Source organism: Pelobates fuscus, chromosome 5, assembly GCF_036172605.1.
Source record: "Pelobates fuscus isolate aPelFus1 chromosome 5, aPelFus1.pri, whole genome shotgun sequence".
NCBI lineage: Eukaryota > Metazoa > Chordata > Amphibia > Anura > Pelobatidae > Pelobates > Pelobates fuscus.
The window spans coordinates 337736751-337760784 of NC_086321.1; the positions used below are offsets into that span (position 1 = coordinate 337736751).

The following is a 24034-nucleotide window of genomic DNA, read 5'->3' on the forward strand; positions in this document are numbered from 1 at the left end:
AAACGGGAAGGAGGTTTAATAGACTAGACTGAATAAATATGGTCAAGATACAAAAACCTTGCCCTGCTAAAGACTCACAAGTCTGTGAGAGTGAATGACTCATACTTGCTTACAACACAAAATCGACCATAGCCCTTTCAGGATCTACCTCCAACTCAGAATGAACTCTTTAAACCTATAACCTAATTTAGAATCCATACCACCCGTCTAATTAACACAACAGACCATAGGCAGTGACAGCCATCTAAACAATTTATTGAATTAAACACATGTTTGGATGCTGATATAAAAGCCATTTGTCAAATTCATCACATTCACAGAACAAAGTCTAAAAGTAAAGTAGAGCACATAAAAAAAGTGAGACAAACTGAAATAATTACAAAACATTAACTGCAGTAAATCAACCCATGTAATTTCCCTAAGCACTTTGTATGCAATGTAAGAATACATTTAAAGGGGGGGGGGGGGGGGGGTGTCCTGACTGAGGATCAAAACGGTCGCATGTGCTAGCAGCTCCACTCCTTATGAGCTTCAAATGAGCAATTAAGCCCGAAAAATAACGAATAAAAAATGCAAAAAACGCAGATATGTCACAGCCCAAAGGGAAGAGGACCACTGAGCTGTTGGAAAAAACAAACATCTTCACTTCCAGGGCCAGCCAAACTAAAAACCAACAGCCACATGAACAGGCCGAAGATGGCGCAGACGACAGCGCGGACCACACGGAGCAGACCGCAGAACTAGAACCCATGCTGACACAAGGCATGCTGAAATTGCTGCTGGACGAAATGTCCGATAAAATCCTCCAAAAGCTGGACACAGCGATGAAGGATATTCGTAAAGACCTGCAGGAGCTGGGCACAAGAACCTCACAGGTGGAGTACAAACTAGCTGAATATGATGTAGTCCACAATTCCATGGCAGACACAATAGACTGGACGATCAAGACATGAAGCTAGCGGACATGGAAGACAAGGCCCGCAGAAACAATCTGCGCATAAGAGGCATAGCAGAAACTGTGAGTACGCCAGACCTTATGCACTCCTTAACCACACTACTAAACTTACGCGATGAAACCCTGTAGGCCTCAATAGGGCCTACAGAGAAGCTCAAGTGCTGGGGATCCACCAGGACGTGAAGCTTAGCTTCAACCCCAAGGCACGGAGATGCAGTGCCTAGCCATACTTAGGGCAGTATTAATCTATGTATATACTTTTGTTGCTGTTGTTATGTTTTACCCCTTTGCTACATTTCTTTGTTCATGCCAACTCTGTTCTACAACATGCAGGGGGGCACGCGAGAAACCCCGCATTGATACCCCTCTCCCATGAAAATTACGATCCCCAGAGGGTCATAATCCTAGCATCAAAAAACAACAAAGTGGAACCCACATCTAATGAGCATACAATATATGTATACAACCTGGAAATTAGACCAGAGTGAAATATTCTATATACAATGATGGTAGAATCTAAAAAAACATAAATTGAAAATCATAGCATAACACTGTTATATGTATTGAGTGAATACGTGATAGTGATGTTAAACTCACAAACGAAGGTAGAAATCAGGCCTCTCACCCCCCTGGGGTATATATGGAGTATGAACCTTGGTAGCCGTTTCCGATGCACAATTGGAGAAGGTAAGTATCTTTAAGAAGTGGATAAGAGAAAACCATACATGGTGAAGTATGTAATAAAAATTATTAAAAGGATTTATTGGATACACTTACAAACAGAAGGCAATTCTGCGCATATCTCCACTCTATGTGGAACTCCAGAGCAGCATGGAACAAACAGCACGATTCCAAAAGGAGTAACACGACCAAGGGAGATCAAAATCCTTTATCTGTAATTAGTAAGTATACTCCTTGTTTTTGCATAATCCTAGCATCCACCCTACCCAGGAACATGGGGGAACCATCACTCGGCTTGATATTGCTGGGGAGAGTGATGGCCCCCGCAAGAATAGATCTTGCAACACACCACACAAAACTGCGCTATAACGAGCCACCGTGAGGATCTGTACTTATAACGTATGGGGACTTAATATCCCCACAAAGAGACATTTGCTTAACAGAGACCTCAGATCACTAAATGTAGACATATTGTGTCTACAGAAGATGCATTTTAGACATAATGATCACCCCATGATTCAATCAGTTAATTTCCCACACCAATATCACTCTACCTCACCAAACAAATCCTAAGCAAACACCTTAACTTTACGCCACACTACCATGAAACAGATAAGAATGGCAGATACGTTATAGTGACAGGTATAATTAACGACACGCCCTACACACTAGTAAGCATCTAACACTAACCAGCTGAATTTTCTCCATAGCATATTCAAAAAAATAAGCAGTGTACAACAGGGAATTACAGTGATATGCGGGAATTTCAATCACATACTAGACCCCAAACTAGATACCACACTGCCCCAACATAGCCGTAGACACCGACCACTGACAAGGCAGTGTAAGGCCATTCAAAAACTCCTCAACGAACATAATTTTTACGACACATGGAGAATCGCACACCCGGGGACCAAAACATTCACTCACTTCTCCACTGTCCATCATTCATATTCCAGGATAGATGGATTTCTCCTCTCGTGCTCGCACCTAAACCAACTACATGCTTGCGACATACAACAAATCACCTGGTCGGATCACGCACTTCTAGACATGAAAAACATGTATGATTTCAAACACCGCAGCCCATGGAAACTTAACAACACACTACTTTAAGACAGGACATTCACAGAGGAACTCAAAATGGATCTTGAATCCTATTTCACAACAAACGACACAGGGGAGGTAACACCAGCAACAGTCTGGCAGGCACATAAGACAGTAATCAGGGGACTGATGATTAGGAGAGCGGCACACATCAAGAAACTCACCCGCACTAGGCTTACAAACTGGCAAAAGTAGTTATATGTTAACCCAACTAAAAGACAGCTTCCAATTTGACTGGAGGGAGGACCACCTCACTTTCCTGGGGCTGAGAATTGCAAAACACCTGTCACAACTATTGGAAGTAAACTACGGCAGGCTACTGCAGGAGATAGGAGTAACGCTGAAAGGATGGGAAAACAAATACCTGTCCTGGGTGGGGAGAATGGCAGCCCTCAAAATGATGCTGCTACCCAAATACCAATACCTGATACGTACATTACAGATCTTCCTCCCAAACACCTACTTAAACAAACTACAATAGATATTTACACGATTCGTATAGGCGAACCAGAAAATCTGAGTAGCATCAAAAGTCCTGAGCAAATCCGTAGAGAAGGGGGCATGGGCCTACCAAATGTACACATATACTACAGAGCTGCCATAATGTCCACGGCCCTACTAACACACAAAGCAGGGAATAGACTTCAATGGGTGGAGATGGAATCTGCTGAAGTGTGCCCCGGGGGTATTAAATACATGTTCTGGGTTCCCCATAAACTACGCCCCACACCTTCAAGCATGCTCACAACCACGGCACTGTTGCTGGATATTTGGGATTCAACAACACGCCACTTAGGACACACTGAACAATAGGCATTACCAACACCACTACACAGCCTACACATTGCAAATCCCACACTAGACTACCGCCCATGGACCCAGAAGGAATGCACATTGATCAGACACCTATACCGAAAGGGCAAACTAGAACAATATTCTGACCTACGACAGACGTACCAACTACCTATTCGCACACTGTTCTCCTATCTTCAAATTAAATCATTGCTAGAGAAGATAAGCAGAGCCCCCCCCCCCCAACCCCTAGAACAACTGTACAATATATGTGAAACAGGGACAATCCCAAAAAAACTGCTATCCATTCTCTAAATGACAAACGACCAACTGCAACAGTAGATAAATTTAAAGAGCACTGGCAAAAAGACATACACAAACACTTCACTGATACCCAATGGCAGAAAGCATTCACGGCACACAAAGGAAGATCCAGATGCTCTTCCCATCTTGAGGAAAATCCAAGACAGATGGCACATGGTGCCGACCAGATTGGCAGGTATTTACCTGCAAACATCAAAACAGTGTTGGAGATGTGGAAAGGAAGAGGGCACTTTGTTCCACATTTGGTGGACGTGCCCACAGATAAGGAAATACTGGGAGGTAGTGGAGGAAATTATTAATGGCTCCTTACGCTTGGGAATTACCCTACAACCAGAGTGCAGGCTGCTCTTCATGACACTCGATTCATACAACAAATCGCAAGCGACAATGTTGTTTCACATATTGATAGCTGCAAACACGTTGATAGCAAGAGCCTGGAAGCAAACCACTAGCCTTACAAAAAACGATCTACTTAACCAAATATCCACCAACATGGTATACGAAACGAAGCTCACTACACAACATGGCACAACCTGACACACGCTAGAGGCCAAAGACAAATGGGAGGAATTTGTGGCAGGGAATGAGAGCATGGTGGACACCACACCGTAATAATGGAAAAAAAAACAAAAAGACAACGCTGAGTGTAGGGACATAAATCGGGGTAAAGGAGACGCAATCCCAAAAACAAGGTACACTGGTGTAACGCAGCAAACGCCATTAAGTAAATAAACTCCTGGTAGGATGCACAACCACGTAAGGGAGGAAGGAAATGTACATAGCTAAGACAACTAAAAGAAATCAACCAATGGTACAGAACAAGGGCTTGAGCACTAAAACAAGTTATGAAGGCACTGCACTGCCAGATGTGATGTTGTTCTGATTGTACACATACTGTTGATATACCCACCTTGTGTTGGCACCCCTTTAATTTAACCCCATTCTCCTTTGTCACTTTGTTCCTATGTACCCAACCTGAACACTGACATTACAAAAATTGTAAACATTCCCCTCCCTTCTTTTATTCTGTACCACATTATCTGTAAAATGTTCAATAAAAATTCAATTGAAAAAAAAAAAAGAATACATTAAAAAATATAATAGTGCTTGCATAAACATAAAGTACTTCTGGAACTTTATCTGACATGAGCCCACTGCCCACATCACTGCTATATTCTTGAAAGGTCTATGAAGGATCCAGAGAGACAGTGAGGGAAACCTCTTCTACGCCAGTTCTTACTTTGTCTTGTGATATATTTTTGGCTGTTGGAATTTCAATATGGGTATTTCATAACGATATTTTTTTTAAACAAAATACTCTGAAATTATTGTGCTGACAGAGTTGCTTTAAATTAAAGGGACATTATAGTCACCAGAACAACTACAGCTTAATGTAGTTGTACTGGTGAGTATAGTCAGTCCCTGCAGGCTTTTTGCAGTAAACACTGTCTTTTCAGAGAGAAGGCAGTGTTTACATTACAGCCTCATGCATCTCTATGAGGAAATGCTCATTGGCCAGGGTGATGTTTGGATCTGTCCCCTGGCCCGTCTCCTTGGCTGAGATCATCAGAATTCACAATCTCAGCCAATCCAATGCCTTCCTATGGTAAAGCAATGGGATTGGCTGAGAGTATCACTTCTGATGATGTCAGCCATGGAGGTAAATCAAGGGCAGAGCCAGCACCAGACTGGAATAAAGGTAAGATTTTACTATTGTTAAGACCTGCAGGGGTGATGGTGCTGCGGTCTCTTGTTTCCTTTCCAGCTGCTGAGTACAAGTGATTATAGCTCCAGCAGGGGGTAGAGATGAATACAGCTTCCCAGACAATTCTTCCCAGTAGATAGAATATTCCTTCCCCAAACATGAGCCAAGACTTCATGAAGGGTGTAACAGAACCAAAGCTTTATTGAAACAGGCTGGCTTTTATGGGGGATCCTCATGCAAGAGGACCTCCCAAAACAAACAAACATATTACCAATCACTGTACAGTATTTTCTTAATACACGCCCTCCCTCTGCCTGGGAGATATTGAGATAAGTTAAGGAGTAAATCAATTATCTCCAGGCAAAGGGCACACATTTCCCCCAAAAGTTGGAACACCCCTTTCCCCACAAGGTATCCCCTGATAGCCCCGATCTGGGTGGTAAACATATCCAAATTTCACCCAGACCGGTTCAGGGGTTCTCAAAAAGTGTGGAAGTCCTGTTTTACCGACCACACACGAGGCTCCTGCCCAAAACAGTTCCACGAATTCAGCGTGTGCGGTCAGTCAATTGGGAAAAAGACGAAAAACGGTCAAAATACCGAATATACCCTCCTGGCTCATAGTAGCGATTGTTCCCCTGGTCTGTACAAACATAACTACCGAATACCGCTCCTCTGGCTGTTCGGTAAGTGGGAGAAGCGGGGGTTCGGTAGTTCTCAGCGGTACTTCGTGCGGTCGAGTGTCCGATTTTAGTTCCAGACACTCGACGACCAAGTCCCGCTGACTCGCCTCGTGCGAACAAGATGGCCGCCGTTTTCTTTTCCACGTGGCGTTCGGTTATACGAACAGCGGCCACCCAGGGAACCTTAGATTGACGGTGTTTTTGATCATAACAAGCCAGGAGGGAGGTCTGGGTTCGGTAGTTGCAAACTGCCGAACTAATAATCCATTGTAGGCAGGAAAACTGAAACAAAACACAATAAACCAGAAGAAAAGGTCGAATAAAGTCCCTTTTTCTTCACAACTATATTTATGGGGGTAAGTTGAGAGGGGCAGGGGGCTAGATACATGTTTGTGTTCCTGATCCTATAGTGTTTATTTAACACCTTAAGGACCAAACTTCTGGAATAAAAGGGAATCATGATGTGTCACACATGTCATGTGTCCTTAAGGGGTTAAGGCACTCATTTAGGCATTATCATTAAAATATGTTAGTCATTTTCAAATCACCTGATTTGCTGTATCATAAGTGGCTATACCTTGTAAAAGAAGTAAGCAAAAACAAATAATAATAAATCACGGTTTTAAAGAAGAAATATAAATTCTCTGAAAATGACAGTTCCTTCCTCATTCCATAACCCCATTAAACGCTACTTGGGTCAAGAGTACGGAGAAAATAAGCAAAAAACACACATCCACAGTAGTTCATGTCCATGGAAACAACATTGGCCCATGATGTATCGTACAAGAAAGTGAAATATGAATATGTGGACTGTGACATAGCTTGCAAAATCTTTTTTTTTTTTAATATTCTTTATTTTTGTAGTGCGCAGGTTAACACACGGGCCCGTGGTGCCACAATAGCAGTCCAGGGTTCAACATACGTATACATGTACAAAGTGGCATAGAGAGATTCTGCACATTTTTTATTTGTATGAGTGTGAGTCGTGTGGCTGCCGCTCTAAGAGATTATGCTTGCCCCACAGGGTGTGAGTTGGGTGTCTATAATGACTAACAGACCTATTGTGTGCTAAGTGCCAGTCTTGACCACCGGTTGCGTCTCGCGGGTAAAGCCTATGTACCTATGCTCGTGTTGCACGTCAAAGCCATGGTATCTGAGTGTGAGCCCTTTTGAGCTTCGGTGTGCGGTGAGTTTGGTCTGTCCTTGGCACTAGAGGTGCAGCGCCTGGTGTAGGGGCTGCTTGCGCCGGTCAGCTGGAGGGTCAGTCGAGAACAAGTTGGGGGTCATGTAACCTGACTATGGGAGTGAGTGTGTGCTGCTGGGTTGCTGAAACTAGAAAAACATCAACAAGGCTAATATAGTTTGTCAAGGAGGGGTAACTTAGGGTAGTTGCATATAAGTTTAAATAACATGGCAGTACTGAGAGTTCAGGTAGCCCCTTCTGGTCGTCGGGCCGTAGGGGACTGACGTGGGACGAACACGGTCACCTTCGCCGGATCCCAGTGTTGCTTTGCGGTGCCTCCTCTGTGAGGTTCGCCTGACGGCAGTGATTCTATCGGTAGTCCCAGTGTGCGCAATACGGCCGTTGCTTCAGCGATGTCGCGGACTGTATGTTGCGTTTCTCCTTGGAAGATCAGCAGGGTTCTCGTGTGCCGCCAGCGGTATTGTACGCCGTTCAGCCGGAGAATGGTGGTGCAGGGTCTAAGGGTTCTCCGCCACGCCAAGGTACCCCCAGACAAATCTGGGTAGAAGGTAAGCTGCATTCCTTCGAAGGTGTAGGGGTCTTTGTTCTTGAGGGCTACGAGCATTGCTGCCTTGTCCCGTTCGCTGCGTAAGCGGACTATTAAGTCTCTTGGGGCTGTTGTTGGAGCCTGGGGTGCCTTCGGGATGCGGAAGCAGTCCTCCACGAACAGGGATTTAGCCTGTCTCGGGGGTAGTAGTGCCGCTGCGAGGCGTCTCAGCATATGAGGCAACTCCTCAGATTGTATGGTTTCCGGGACCCCTCTAATTTTCAAGTTGCTTTTGCGTCTGGCATCCTCCATCGTTTCAAATCTGGCTTCATATAAGTCATTTTGCCTTTTGAGCCCCAGTATGGTTTGTTGCATGGCGGTTATTTGCTGTGTATGTGCACCTGCAGTTGTTTCCACCGCACCCAGCCGGCCTGTCAGGCCCCGGAGGTCCGCACGCAGGTTCGCCATATCTGCCAGTATGGTTTGTTGCAAGCTTGCCAGTAGGTCCTTTAGCACCGCTGTTGTCACCGGATCCTTGTCTGGGCTGAGCGGTGTTACGGCTGGCGGTGGTCTCGCCGGCGCCATGTCCACCTCCTCATCCAGCGATAGTTCGTCGGACAGGTCTGAATAGGCCCCGGAGTAGTCGGCCATATTGGGCCTGCTGGCCTGGTGAGCCTGTCTGAGGAGAATGCCAATATCCTGGCTAAGATGAGGCTTGTCGGCTTTTATTTTTTTATTTTTCCGACCCATGATGTGGTGTGGATCTCACTCCCGCCTCTTTAGTTTTCTCGATCGGGTTTTGCTTCGGTAAAATATCAAAACCTCTAGCCGTGTCCCGGAGCTCGGATACCATGCGGCCATTCAGTTCAGTTGCTTAGCCACGCCCCCCGCAAAATCTTTTAATTCATAATAATTATATTTTCTAGCTACGTTCTCTGGAGGAACTGCAGAACAATGTAATGTTCTTGACAAATTACCAATGCATATATATATGTACATTACATTATAAAAGGCATGTCCAACCCACAGCCTTGAACCACTTGTAATGCGGTCTAATTGCCGTCCGTGCTGCCAGACGGCGAAGGAGGCAGGGAGTTCCCTACTTACTGTGCTCTTTCTGCACAGCTGGAAGAGCACAGTGATCCCATTACAGCAACAACCACTGACCACCAGAGATAGGATCTGCTCCAGCCCTCTCAGAGCAAGGTAGGGAGGCCTCTGAATGTGATTTGTGTGTGTGTGTGCCAGTAATAATGTGTGTCTGTGATTGTACGTGTATGGGTCTGTGATTGTGTTTCTCTGTGTGTATATATCTAATTGTATGTGTGTGTTTGTGTCTGTGATTGTGTGCATGTATGTGATTGTGTGTAAAGGTTTGTGATTGTATGTGTGCATTTCTGGGTCTGTGATTGTGTTTGTGTATGTCTGTGATTGTGTTTGTCTGTGATTGTATGTGTATGTGTGTGATTATGTGTAAGTCTGTGATTGTGTGTGTGTGTATAGGTCTGTCATCATATGTGTTTGTATATCTGTGATTTTGTGTGTATGTACATGTGTATGTGTTTAGTAGATCGCTCCCTAATTTGGTACCCTTAAATATGGCAATACCACATAAGGATAACAAATAGGGGAGTTTTATACTAAACAAATGAATTTATTATATAAATTAATTATATTAAATACTTGATGTGTGGCCCAAGACAATTTATCTTCGCTCAAAAAGGCCCAATACTGTAAAATGTGTTAACATTTCTATACTCCAAATTGGCTATTTTTGCCTTAGTTTTGCGATTTTAAAAGATTGTCTCACTATAGGATATCTAATGGAATACTGAAAAAGTGACACACAGTCAACAGGGAACATTGACATTCACTATATTATGGAAAGTACATACTTTGATAAAATACCTGAAAAATATATCAGGGCCTAAGCAGCAAACAATTCAACCAAGTTTATATGGAGCAACTCATTGGGGCCATCAGTTTTGACCGTCCCCCCCCCCCCCCGAATAATGGATTGATTGACACTAAAATGTCAATCAGTTGATGATATGATCATTTCAATTTACATTAAATACTGTGTAAAGAGTAGTTATTAATAATTAATCATTTTTATTTATAATAAATATGGAATTAGAAGCAGTTAGAACCTATGGAAAAACAGCAAGCCCTCTATTGATATGAATTCTACAAGATTGAAAAATCATGCTTAAAAAAAAAGATTATATATATTACAATTATATACATTTTAAAACCGTAAATATTCTCTTAATTTGAATTATTATTAAAATGTAATTATCAGTTATACACAAATTACCAACATATGCCACACTACCGTATAATGTAGAACAGTGGTTTTTAACCAGAGTGTCTGAAACCACCTCAAAGTGTGCCGTTGACCTCATGGCTGCAATAGGTTGAATGCAGTCCTCCGATATATTTCCTAATAAGTGTCCGCATTCACATTAGGATTACCATTGGGCAATTCATTAAAACTATTAAGTTAATTTATTTCATTTGTTTCTAAGTATGCAAATTTATCTTGGAAGGCTTTACGCAAATGTGACATGTATAAGACGTTGATTAAGGTAATATGAAAAATAAAGAAGGTAAGATCTGGATTTTTTTTTTCTCTCATTGAAGTATGTCTTGGTCCAAAAAAGGTCAAAAAACACCAGTTTTTAGATATAGGCCCTTGAACTAGACATATGTAGATAAATGTTTCTAGGTATTAGGTGGCCTGAAACAAAACAATTAGGGGACTCATACCTAATACAATAGGTGTGTTTAATTACATCAACATATTTACTTGTGCAACATCATAATAAGTTTGTATTACACATTCAACTCCGGACCTTCTCTCACCAACCTCAAATGAGACCCAGGGATTAACATGTATCCTGGGAAACTGTTTTAACTTATTATGTTTCTGCGCTCTATGAGATTCCAGATTACTTGAGCATAAACTAAAATTTTATCTAAAAGTAAAAGTAATATTTGTTCAGTTTTGCTCCAACAATGAAAAACAGATTGCTCTGCGCGAAAGCCTTGACTTCCATTGTATCAGCTGTTGTAAAAGGTGACCAATCATAGCTTTATGTTTTAACACGGAACGCGCCGGGATAAAGTCTCAATGGATTAAACTGGATTGACAGACAGAGCAGATGACTGTAAATGAAAATTTAGGACTACGTTGTTTTGCATCAGTGAAACAGAAGGAGGGAAAATCTAATAATGAAGATCGAAAAACATGGTCCGCTTCCTTTTCTAGTCATATTTAACAGCAATGCACACATTACCCATTACACCACATCTGAATCATCTTCCAGAATACTACTTTGTGGACGGAATGTTGTGTTCTGCACTCCCAGGTTGGATGAAGAATATACTCAGTGTTACCATCACCAAATTGCTCTACTTTAGCTAGTAGTTTTATAAATATTTATGGGAACTTTGGTAAGGTTTGCTGATGGAAGCACCTGGAGGGTAAAGACTTAATATTCACTTTATCTACAGCCTTAAAGCGGCACTGTCATGCCTAACTTACCTTTCCCCAATCTCTTCCTCTTCTCTCCCTCTGTCAAGATCTGTTCTTCATTTCTTCCTGTCTGCTCTAGTTTTCTTTAAAACATAAAACAAAGTAGGGACTATTTTGTCTTATGGAGGTTTCCTACGCTTGACCAGCTTTGACCAACGGAGGAGCAAAGTGTGCTCCGTTTCCTGTGGTCAGAGCAATTTTCCCACAATTCTTACCTTTCCTCCATGATCTCGCGATGCTTCTTGTCAGTATTCCTGAACGTCCTGTCACTTAGACAGAACGCCGGCGAACCCACCGAATTTCATCCTTTAGTTTTATAATGATTGGTTTTCCTTTTCCAATCTTGTAAATCAATTTTAAAGAAAAAGGAGGGGGGTGGAGGGAAGCAGCAGCAGTAGTAATTATCACTGCCCCCTGACTTGTTTGGCTCTGCCCACTTAACTCATGTACTCAACCCAAGACCCAATGAGACATCATGTCCTGTTTAACACCATAAACCTATAGTTACACTAACACTATAAACCTATACAATTACAATTATCACAAGATAATACTGTCAATAAACAATACAGGGAATGTTTTCTTACCTCGCTGAATTCTGCAGTGTGCGATGAAAGGATTTTCTTGCTTTTATGTGTGAAACCTTAGAAGGAAAGAAAATGTAAAATTATGCAAAGTCCACAGACAACACAAAAATGAAGCATTGTGGGTAATTTCCATTCTAGTTGATATAAATTCCGCATTAATAAATTGTGTATTATCAGTTCTTACTTTCAATTTTACATATTTTCTTCAGCAAATGTTCAAATTTTCGTGCCCCAAAGTGTAACCAAAAGGTGGTATAAGATAAGGTTTGGAACACAGTATAAATTGCCAAATAATATTTTGTTGAAATAACTATCTAACAAAATAAAAACACAAACCTAAGTCCTGTGCTCAAACACCCAAACTCAAACGAATCAAGGTCCCCTTCAAGGATATTTCTCTCCAATTTCCATTTAAACCAACTTGTCCCTTTCTTTTGTTATTGTCTTATATGTATGTTGTCAAAGCAGCCAGTCCTAACTATCACACGGTCTTTGTTTAAATCCTCAAAAGCTGCCTTAGAGGCTTGTGTAAAGCCATTTAGCTTAGTTGACCTTTTTCCCTGCCAGTTTGCATAAACTTTGTGATTAACATGGATTTGCCACCTTTAAATTAATTGTGGAACCTTAACTCTGGTTCCTATAGTAGTAATTAGTAATATATCCTAGTCATAGCCAATGAAATAGCACAGTTAAGCAGGTGAGGTATAAAGGTACATATAGAGAGTGTAGTGATGTCCCGAACGGTTCGCTGGCGAATAGTTCCTGGCGAACATAGCGTGTTCGCATCCGCCACGGAAGGCGAACATATGCGATGTTCGGTCCGCCCCCTATTCGTCATCATTGAGTAAACTTTGACCCTGTACCTCAGAGTCAGCAGACACATTCCAGCCAATCAGCAGCAGACCCTCCTTCCCAGACCCTCCCACCTCCTAGACAGAATACAATTTAGATTAATTCTGAAGCTGCATTCATTATTTTTTGTTGTGTTTGTTATACATTATCCTCCATAGCCAGTAACCTGTGTTTATTATACATTATCCCCCCATAGCCAATAACCTGTGTTTATTATACATTATCCCCCCATAGCCAGTAACCTGTGTTTATTATACATTACCCCCCCCCCATAGCCAGTAACCTGTGCTTATTGAACATTATCTCCCCCATAGCCAGTAACCTGTGTTTATTATACATTATCCCCCACAACCAGTAACCTGTGTTTATTATACATTATCCCCCCACAACCAGTAACCTGTGTTTATTATACATTATCCCCCATAGGAAGTAACCTGTGTTTATTATACATTATCCCCCCATAGCCAATAACCTGTGCTTATTATACATTATCCCTCCCATAGCCAGTAACCTGTGTTTATTATACATTATCCCCCCATAGCCAATAACCTGTGCTTATTATACATTATCCCTCCCATAGCCAGTAACCTGTGTTTATTATACATTATCCCTCCCATAGCCAGTAACCTGTGTTTATTATACATTATCCCTCCCATAGCCAGTAACCTGTGTTTATTATACATTATCCCCCCATAGCCAGTAACCTGTGCTTATTATACATTATCCCCCCCCCCCCCCCCATAGCCAGTAACCTGTGTTTATTATATATTATCCCCCATAGTCATTTATCGTTGGACCTAGGCAGCATGATGTCTTAGGCCGGCCCAGAGAGTGAGTGAGTGAGTGAATGAGTGAATAATATAATATATATGTTCAGAAACATATTAGTAATATATGTAAATTGGGTTCATGCAAAGAGGGTGAAAAGGTATTAAAGAAAAACACACTTATTGCATCAAATTTACAAAGCCAAACTTTTAAAAGCTTTCCTCATTTCTTTCTCGGGATGAGGAATATATCGGTTGTAGACTGAGGATTTCCATCTGCCCAATCTTTTAATAATATGCACTGGAGTGTCAGTGTTGAAGGAGACCGAAGCTGCCCCTATTCTAAATGAAAGACCTGAGACATGGATACAACCCAATCTTAGGAGTAGTGTTCTGATGTAGAAGATTAATTTAGCCGTAGTCAGAGTGATTCAGTGAGAGTAGTGGTGAAATGTGTGTGGCATGACTGAGTGTGGGTAAGTAAGAGTCAAGTATTTTAACTGGGCACTAGTTCTAGGTGGGATAAAGTGGTATAGCGGATGGATGAGTAGTTTGGTTCGTTTTAAAGGTTTGTAGAGAAAGTATATAGTGATCATGATTTTTAGCGATATCCAATATTTTTAAGGTGGTCCCAGTGCCACCACTCATATCTGGTGTCACAATAGCTTGCACTTAAAAAAAAAAAAAAAACCTTTTTGGACTGTAATATAAAGCAGTCAGTTTCCTTCACACGTGTGCGTTTCAGGGCCTGCCAGGGCAAAGTGTCACACCAGTGCAGGGCTCGAGTCCTGCAGGAACGCGTGGGAACGGCGTTCCTGCACTTTTTGTTAGTGCAGGAACGCCGTTCCCGTTTATGGTCCTGCAGGCACTCAGGGGGCGGCAAAAAATGCCGCCCCCAAATGTCCCCGTGTTCCCCCTGTCATGGGGGGCCCAAGAGGTGGCCTAATGGCCACCTGAAGGATTCCCCCCGGCCGGCTCTTGTCTCGCTGTCAGACGTGGCGAGGGAGCTGTGTCCTCTCTGCTCCCTCTCGCCGCGCCGTTTGATGTCATTTCCGGCTCCCGGCATCAGCAGACAGCCCGCGCGGCGAGAGGGAGCAGAGAGCACACAGCTCCCTCGCCGCGTCTGACAGCAAGACAAGAGCCGGCCGCACTGAAGCCCCACTGGACCCCAGGGACAGGTCCACGCCAGCTCTCCAGGTAGGGAGGCTGGGTGGACATTTTTAAATTTAAAAAAAAAAATACAAATAATTTTTGTGTATGTGAGTGTGTGTGTCTGTGAGTGTATGTATGTTTGTGTGTCTGTGAGTGTCTGTGTGTGTGTCTGTGAGTGTGAGTGTGTGTCTGTGTATGTGTCTGGGAGTGTGTATGTGTGTATGTGTGTGTGTGTGTGAGTGTATGTGTGTGTGTGTCTGGGAGTGTGTGTGTCTGTGTGTCTGGGAGTGTGTATGTGTCTGTGAGTGTATGTGTGTGTCTGTGTCTGGGAGTGTGTGTGTGTTTTTCTGTGAGTGTGTGTGTGTGTGTGTGTGTGTGTCTGGGTGTGTGTGTGTGAAAGTTTTTGGGTTGGGATGGGTGGGGTTCTGTGTGGTGTATAAAAATAAAGGAGAATTACAAAAAACATGTAAGATATGGTCAACGGTATCAGTCCAAATATGGGTGGTGTCTCAACACATGTCCTACTTGTTTCTTGCTCTTCCTTGGAAAGTGACAACCTGGGCATGTGGCTGGTCTAGCTAAACGGAAATCTGAACCTGGTAACGTAAACTGCTCGGCAGGCTGTCTGTAGCTTAATAAATAGGGTTAGGCAATATCAAACAGAGGTTAAAGGTAAAGACACGTGAATACCTTTACAAACCATTCAATGAGGAATATCAAGTTTTTGCTTAAGTACTAAAAAGATCCATTTGATGGCACATTTTTAAAATTATTTAAAATTATTGTATTATCTTCAGCAGTGTACTAGGTTGTTTAGTCTACCAGTGTTTACCTCACAAAACTAAAGATAGCCTTCCGTACGATTTATTATCCCTAGTAGTGTGTGTGTGTGTGTGTGTCTGGGAGTGTGTGTCTGGGAGTGTGTGTGTGTCTGTGTGTCTGGGAGTGTGTATGTGTCTGTGTGTCTGGGAGTGTGTATGTGTCTGTGAGTGTATGTGTGTGTCTGTGTATGTGTCTGGGAGTGTGTGTGTGTGTGTGTGTCTGTGAGTGTGTGTGTGTGTGTGTGTGTCTGGGTGTGTGTGTGTCTGTCTGTGAGTGGATGTGTGTGTCTGAGTGTGTGTGTCTTTGAGTGTATGTGTGTGTGTCTGTGTATGTGTCTGGGAGTGTGTGTGTGTGTGTGTCTAGGAGTGTGTGTGTGTATGTGTCTGGGAGTGTGTGTGTGTGTGTGTGTATGTGTCTGTGAGTGTGTGTGTGTATGTGTCTGGGAGTGTGTGTGTGTGTGTAATGCAAAAGGGTAATAAGCGCTCTCTTCTCAAGGGTGAGCAGCAGTTCACCAACAAGGTGTTCCCTCTACCTTGTGATAAATGGACAGATAAAATAGAAAGGTGAACAGCGCTAAAGATCAGAAATTGTACATACGTTTAGTAGAAATACTGGCCAGCGGAGTAACTTAAAAAAAAGGAGAAACAAAGATACAAATAATGGTACAGTATGTATGAACGATATAATTCCACAAGAACAAATGGGTTATATTCACACTCACACTTTGAGGAGCTATATCAGCTCGGTGAAATTCACTTTTGAGAAAGCTTCGGCGAAACGCGTCAAGTGAGGAAGAATTTTGGACTTTTATACAGGACTGGTTTTATAGTGTATTATTCACTTTTTACTTATTGTATTAAAGTATATATAATTTTTAAACTATCCAGTCATTTTTTTTTGTCCTCCTTCCTATTTAATACTGCTTTGCTGCTATACCTGGGTCCACTATATCCCGAGGTGGGGATTATTCCACCTGAAATTCTCCAAACTAGAGCAGGTCGTTGCTCTAGTATATGTAAGTAGGATCATCTACTCTTACTACAATATTTTATATTTACATACTAGACCATGTGGCGTATTTTACTCTTGTTTTTCATATAACGAATACTTACACCTATAAACTCACCAACGATCTGGAACCTCAAGAAATCCATAGATGGGGATTATTCCGTCCAAGCTCTTAACACCGAGCTGATATAGCTCCTCAAAGTGTGAGTGTGAATATAACCCATTTGTTCTTGTGGAATTATATCGTTCATACATACTGTACCATTATTTGTATCTTTGTTTCTCCTTTTTTTTAAGTTACTCCGCTGGCCAGTATTTCTACTAAACGTATGTACAATTTCTGATCTTTAGCGCTGTTCACCTTTCTATTTTATGTGTGTGTGTGTGTGCCTGAGTGTATGTGTATGTGTCTGGGAGTGTGCGTCTGTGAGTGCGTGTGTGTCTGTGAGTGTGTGTGTGTCTGTGAGTGTATGTGTCTGGGAGTGTGTGTCTGTGAGTGTATGTGTATGTGAGTGTGTGTGTACGTGTGTGTCTGTGTGTGTGTGTCTGTGAGTCTGTGTGTGTGTCTGTGAGTGTGTGTGTGTGTGTCTGTGAGTGTATGTGTGCACCTGAGTGTGTGTGTACATGTTTATATATGCATGCAAGTTTTGTTTTTTTCTGGTGGTGGGGTGAGGGTGGAACTCGAGTGAGTTCCCACACTTTATTCCCCAGGACTTGACCCCTGCACCAGTGCAACTCATAACTGGTGTAACAGTAGTGTACATTTAAAAAAAAAAATACAGGGGGCTTGTTGTCACCTTTCGGGGACCCTTGGTGTTGTACGTGGCTGGGTGGAGGAAGAGACCTTCAATGACATCAGTGAGGACAAGGTACGGGACATGGCTAGCTTCGTATCCAACCTTGTGCAAATGGGGAGTTTGCGGTTGTGCAAATGGACTGTTTGCGGTTGTTTGCGGTGCGTTAAACGGGGAGTTTGGTCTGTCACTGTGAAGCGGGCATAACCCTTACACTACCTGATCGATACAACATCAAACCTGATGTTTTAAAGCACGTTATTCCAAACAATTTAGGAATGTTAGGTGATTTATGCCCTTTATGGATTAAAACCAGACTCTGCATCAACTATGTAATTTTCCATGGGTGTTTTGCCAAGGATCCCCCTCCAGCATGCCACAGTCCATTTTTATTTAGCCTCTTGATGGATTAATTTCAGTCTTTCTACCCTAAAAATAAGTTAGAAGAAGCTTGAAATACAAAGTATAGGGGGGCGGGGCCTGACAGCCAAGATGGCCGGTCGCACATTCTCAGAGCTCCAGCCATACAGCACATAAATACGCAATTATTGACCGACCCACTGACGCTGGCAGCACAAGGTGACCACAGACCAACCCAAAAACGAACGAGCAACAGAATGATACTGGTCCGGGACCGAAACAACGAGGAACAACCCAGACCGGCTATGCAGCCTAAACATGAGCGAAGCCTGAAGCCCGGGGGAGACGGACGATTTCCAGCACAGGACCCGCTCACAAGCGTGGATCTGACACTGCCCTACCGCCCTCCCTCCCGGACTGGCGGGGGATATCCCGGTCCTCGCTGGGGACGATCACCCCCGCACCACAGCCTGCTCAAGCGACGACGCCTACCTCAAGACAGGGCAGCCCAGGCCCAAACAAGTCACAGCCTATGATGAACCGCACGCTTAACAAGCCTCCCAAGTACACAGGGAAGTTCTACGATAGGCTTTGTGCCAGCCTATGGACGAAGCTTCATGCCCGAAGACAGGCCTTCAAGAGGACAAAGAAAGCGGTGGCGGCATGGATCCGAGCGGCAACCCGGCACCACCTATGAGGGAATCCCCCCTCGCACCTCCAAAGCGGCCCCTCAATGGAACCGAAATCAAAGACCTGCACGGTGGGAAACAGCGCCATGCACCTTAGACGCTGGCAAGTACACCCTCACGCCTCAGTATGGGACTTACCAATGAGCGTGACCTGCTTGCCCCCGAGCGGCCCCAACGACCCTCACGAAACAGGGCGCTACCCCTCACACGAGAACCCTCAGTGCCGGCTGTGGGGCTGACCGGGAGGCGGCGAGGCCTAACACCAGCGGGAGACACGGACGGAGATCCCCCCCACAGCCCATGGTAGAGAGAGCATGGACCAAAGGGCGAGAGAACCCACCACTAAGACCCTCACAGCTGGACTTTGTGCAGACCCGCCGGGGTATCGGCCTGACGCAGTACGGGCCTGAACTCTCGGGCGCATCTAGCACCCCGCTGACTACCCTCACAAACAGAAAGTAGAGGGGAAAACAAAGCTTTCGCTGATATTATTTTTCTTTTATAAAGCCAATCTACACAACCGTTAATAACATACAATCCTACGCATTACCATGTACAGAGTGTATCTTGGGGTAACTTTACTAGCCCCAAGGGGGTTTTAAAACTAGGGGTTTTAAAACCCATCTGCACCATGGGGTGAAGCCTTGACAAAGGGTGAAGCTTTAGTACCAGGAAAACAGGTTTATTTTCCTGGCACTATAGTTCCCCTTTAAGCAAATGAAAACTATTTACTTAACTTATTTATCCCAGCACGCTGGTCTTCCAGCAGTTGACCCATTTCTGCTATCTAAGATCATCAATACTGATAATCTCAGCCAATTCCATGCTTCCCCATAGGGGATCATTGGAGGGTTTAGTGCACTTGTACTTGTTGCTGCTTTATGCCAATCGGCATCTCTGCTCATAGAAATACATTGATTCAATGCATTTATGTGGGAAGCATTTAGTGTTCTGAACCCAGGAAGCCCCTCTAATGGCTCCGCGAGTGACAGCCACAAGAGGTGACATTAGACAGTAACACAAACATGCCTTTTCTCAGACAAGGCAGAATTTACACTGCAAAGACGGTATCTGTGCCCCTTTACATTTTTATTATTTTTATTCCTATTATTATTTGAGATAAATCCACATATTATTTATCTGTGTGCGGATATGTTTAGCAGATACTAAGGTCATAGAGCAGGGTATTTAATAACCTCCTGTTTCTTGTTTAAATGTGTAATCACTTAAATCACTTATATGTTTTCTATTATATTTCCACGTTAAAATTGTAATATGTTGACACTATATAATAAAATTTTGATGATATATTGATTCCAAAGACATTAATGGATAGAGTCAACTCTGTACACAGTATAGTAAAATTTACAGTCAGGAACTTAACTGCTGTGGTTCAAACCCTAGATACATAAACAACATACAAAACAAAGAATCAAATTTAAAGCTTGGAGAATTCAATATGGACAGAACAAGATAATGACTGTGACAAACGCTCCCTCCCATGAACGTTTGCCATGAACTCCTGAAGGAATGTGGAAGCTGGCCTCCTGCCCACCGACTATGGTCTGGGACTGAGACCCTATTCGGCAGCTACCCTGCCCAGCCACCCTTAGCAGCTTTCCCTCTGTGCCCCTGGTTCGGCACTTTTGTTTCTAACGAATTGAACCGAATGCTCGCTCCCTGGTGGCCATTCACACAAACAAACCCACGAACAGTCCTCAGTGGTACTTAGCCGTCACTGTTATGAAACCATTTTCGGCTATGTGACCTTGCAGTTCTCGGTCAACTTGGTCCAATGTTTTAAACCACTTGCTGACCCTCCAGGAAAGCACCTTTTGGAAGGAAGGTACCTGAGACTATGAGGAACAAACACTCCCTAAGAACCAGGTGGAGCACCCCATATTTTGGCCGCAGGAACTCCTGCAAGTTGACAAGCCAAAGCACACATTGCTCTGGAACCATTTTGGGCAATGTACCAAGTGTGCGGCCAGTCAGAACTTTACCCTGGTGGCATTTCCTCTACACTGCACGGATCTGAGCGCTATTTGGACAACTTTGGTGCTCAGATCAGGGCTGTTTGGGGATATAGGGCATGTGAGGTTACTGTATGTTTTTATTATGTTATGGGGTACTTTTTGTGGCTTTCTGTTCATGAGAGATATTTCCACATCCTTGTTGTTCTTACTGTAAAAAAAAAATTTCTTTGCCTTATGTCAAATCTCCTTTCTTCTACTCGAAATGTGTGATATTATGTATAATCCTGTTTACTTTAATTTATTCTAAAAAAATAAGAATGATCCTCATTTGTTGTGATGATGGCAGAGTGTTCTAGGGGCATGCAGTAATTGCTGACTGGATGCAAGCTAGTAATTTTACATACAAAAAGACACAACTACAGGAAATGATATTTATAAAGACCTGAAAAACCTGTTCAATCACCATGCATTATAGTTGCCAGCACAACCAAACATAAGTTAAGATAAACAAATAAATGAAAAACTCATACGTATCTATGATAAAATAGCTAAGATTCTAAACATTGAAATACACTATTTTCTTTACATTTGTAGAGCCTTTTTGTAATGCTGTCCTGTGGGTTATAATGCTGTCCTGTGGGCACAGCTAGAGGTCAAGGACTATATCCCTTCTGAAATTGAATTCAAAAGAAAAATATCTAAAATATTTAAAAGACTCCTAGAGTTATTCACTACTGAATTGTATCAAATTAAAATCTAAATGACAAAATGGAGGCTTAAATAGCACCTATGAAAAAAAAAAAAAAATTAAATAATCTGAACATTTTCTCCAACTCATTTAGTTACAATATGGCTGTTTTAGCCTCTATTTTGTCATTCATATTTAAATTTTGCTACAGTTTGTGGATTTAGTGAATTAAAGGGACACTCTGAAAGAATGTATCTTTTTTTCATTATTAAAAAAAAGTGCAGATTTCAATCAGACAACCAGTCCTTCTACTTCCTGGTAGTTAAACTCAGTAAAGCAAAACTCAAGAAATGGGCAAATGTGCAGAGAACCTGCCTTGCAAAGACTTCTCATTGAGCTACTTTGGGAAGGCTGTGATTGGACAGCCACAGAAAGTCTGAGCTGAGGAAGAAGGGGAGGGCTTGCAATGGCTTCAGACAAGAGAACTGCAGGTTTTGCAAGATGTTTTTATATTTAACTCTAAAGCAAAAATGCATAATTAAATGCATGCATGTTTTCATTCGGGGTATATCTACAAAACAGTGACTTTATTTATTTATTGTTTTTAATTTGGGCAGTGGAGTGTCCCTTTAACAACTAATGCTTAACTTGAGCAGTATTAATTTGCCTGTGATTTAACCCATTTTCACTAAGAACTAGATGCACATGCCTCTGGGACACAAAGGGATAACTTATGCTATACGGTTTTTGGTGCTGGCTAAACTCTCCTCACACTGCTAACAGTATTAGTGTGTGTAATTTCATCCTTGAACTGCATTGCTTACCTAGTACCTCAAAAGGAATTAAGTTAATAGCTGTGCTAATTGAGTATCTGCGAAAAGACATGGTTAAAACAGTCCTGTAAAATATAGTGATGAGGGATCTGTAAATAACAAAAAGGATCTTGGGGAAAATGGGATGAGTACATGAGGTGAAGTGGGATTTGTAAATATAGGGGCAGCCAGTTCTGCTGTTGTTTTCCTTGCGCATCACATTTCCTTTTTTAATAGTAGCACATGAAGAGTGCCGCCTTCTGTTTATAGAATTCATGTGCTACTAAAAATCTCAATAACCTATGACTTTATGTACCTCTTACAGCAACTGAATTCTTCGAACAGCCATATAGCATTTACCATGTGCTGCCATCATTATGTATATGTGTGTGTCCATCAAACAGGTTGGATCTGAGAACCCAAGTAAATATTGTGAAAGAACGTTCTACAAACAGGGCCGGTGCGACCACTAGGCGATTTAGGTAGCCACCAAGGGCAGGTGGCTGACAGGAGGGGAGTGCACTTCGCAGCACTCCGAGCAGACCGCGGGTAGAGGATCTTCTGTATTCTCTACCTGGTCTGACAAGAAGTGCTCAGCGAGAGCAACTTACAGCTTCCTTTCAGACCAGGTAGAAGAAACAGGGCTGGGGAGGGAGAGGAGGCAAAAAGATACAGAGGGGCTCAGGGAGAAAAAGAAACACAGAGGGGCTCAGGGAGAAAAAAAAGACACAGTGGGGCTTGGGGGACATAGAGGCACACAGAAGGGCTGGGAGGACAAAGAGACACACAGAGTACTGCGTAGTGTCAAATAGACAATCAGAGGGCTGTGTAGTGTCAAAAGACACACTGAAGGGCTGGTGGGGCAAAAGACAAACTAAGGGCTGGAGAGACAAAGAGACACAGAGGGCAACAAAGAGACACACAGAGGGGCTGTTTAGTGTCAAAGAGACACAAAAGGGCTGGGGACAAAGAGACACACAGAGGGTTGTGTAGTGTCAAAAAGACACAGAGGGGCTTGGGACAAGGACGCACCGAGGGTCTGAGGGGACAATGAGACAGACTGAGGGCTGTAGTGGACAAAGAGACACACAGAGGGGCTGTGGTGGACAAACAGACACACAGAAGGGCTGGAGGGGGGACAAAGACATACAAAATTGGAAATTTTGTTTTTTATGGGGGGACTGCATGCAGCTGGCCTTCTTAGAGTGCAAAATAGTCTAGCACCGGTTCGGGGGAAAAAAAGGATAATATGTTGTGTTAAACCTCCCATTTTTTTAATTTAAATGTTATTAGACAGATTGTAATATAAACCTTGAGCCCCTTAATCTCCTAATCCAGTAATGGCCTATAAATGACTGGTTCACAACTTTTCTCTGGAGATACGAGGTACAGAGGACTGCATTCAGACTGAGACAGCCTCACAATTAATGTGCTTGTAGCACACATTGATGTGGTTTGAGGCCCACTATAGAGTGGCAATAGCTGCAAAGATTTTTACAAATCACCTCAGTTATAGTAACTTGTTATAATAACTTGTTATAGTGCTTATAGTCCTTTGAAGCATAGTTTGGGGGATATCCTTGTCCTCCTTATAAATGAAAGTATTTGTTAACGTTTAATCCATGGATTGTTTGACTCCAAACTGTGCCCTTTTAGTGACAAATGGAATCCAGTTGGCAAGTATTCGTCACTTGCTGGCTGTCCAAGACTTCTTTAGAAAGTCTATAAGATAGTTTTTTGATCCCTAATATTTTTGAGACCGGTGGCTCCTATGTTATAAGGAGCTTTTGATATTTCATACAGTGCACTTGAAACACGTTCCCTCTGGATTCTATGTGATATTCTTTAGATTTTTGATACACGTCCCTAAATTTCTCTTATACTATCGTATGGCAGATCACTTCCTTTAAGGCCTGGAAGGGGTGAATTGAGGACTACCCATCACCACCTGCTGTAATGACTGCTAGTGACGAAGGTTTGGTTGGCAATAGCAGCACTCAACAAAAACAAGT

At 42.8% G+C, this 24034-nt stretch overlaps 1 protein-coding gene across 1 annotated transcript in view; it reads right to left on the reverse strand.

The window, feature by feature from the left end:
• Window positions 1-24034, reverse strand: part of LOC134611650 (fer-1-like protein 4) — a 192427-nt gene that overhangs the window by 164065 nt on the left and 4328 nt on the right. The window contains exon 2 of the mRNA XM_063455751.1: window positions 12103-12158. Coding sequence (XP_063311821.1) covers window positions 12103-12158 — 56 coding nt within the window. The remainder of the gene's footprint in view (window positions 1-12102; window positions 12159-24034) is intronic.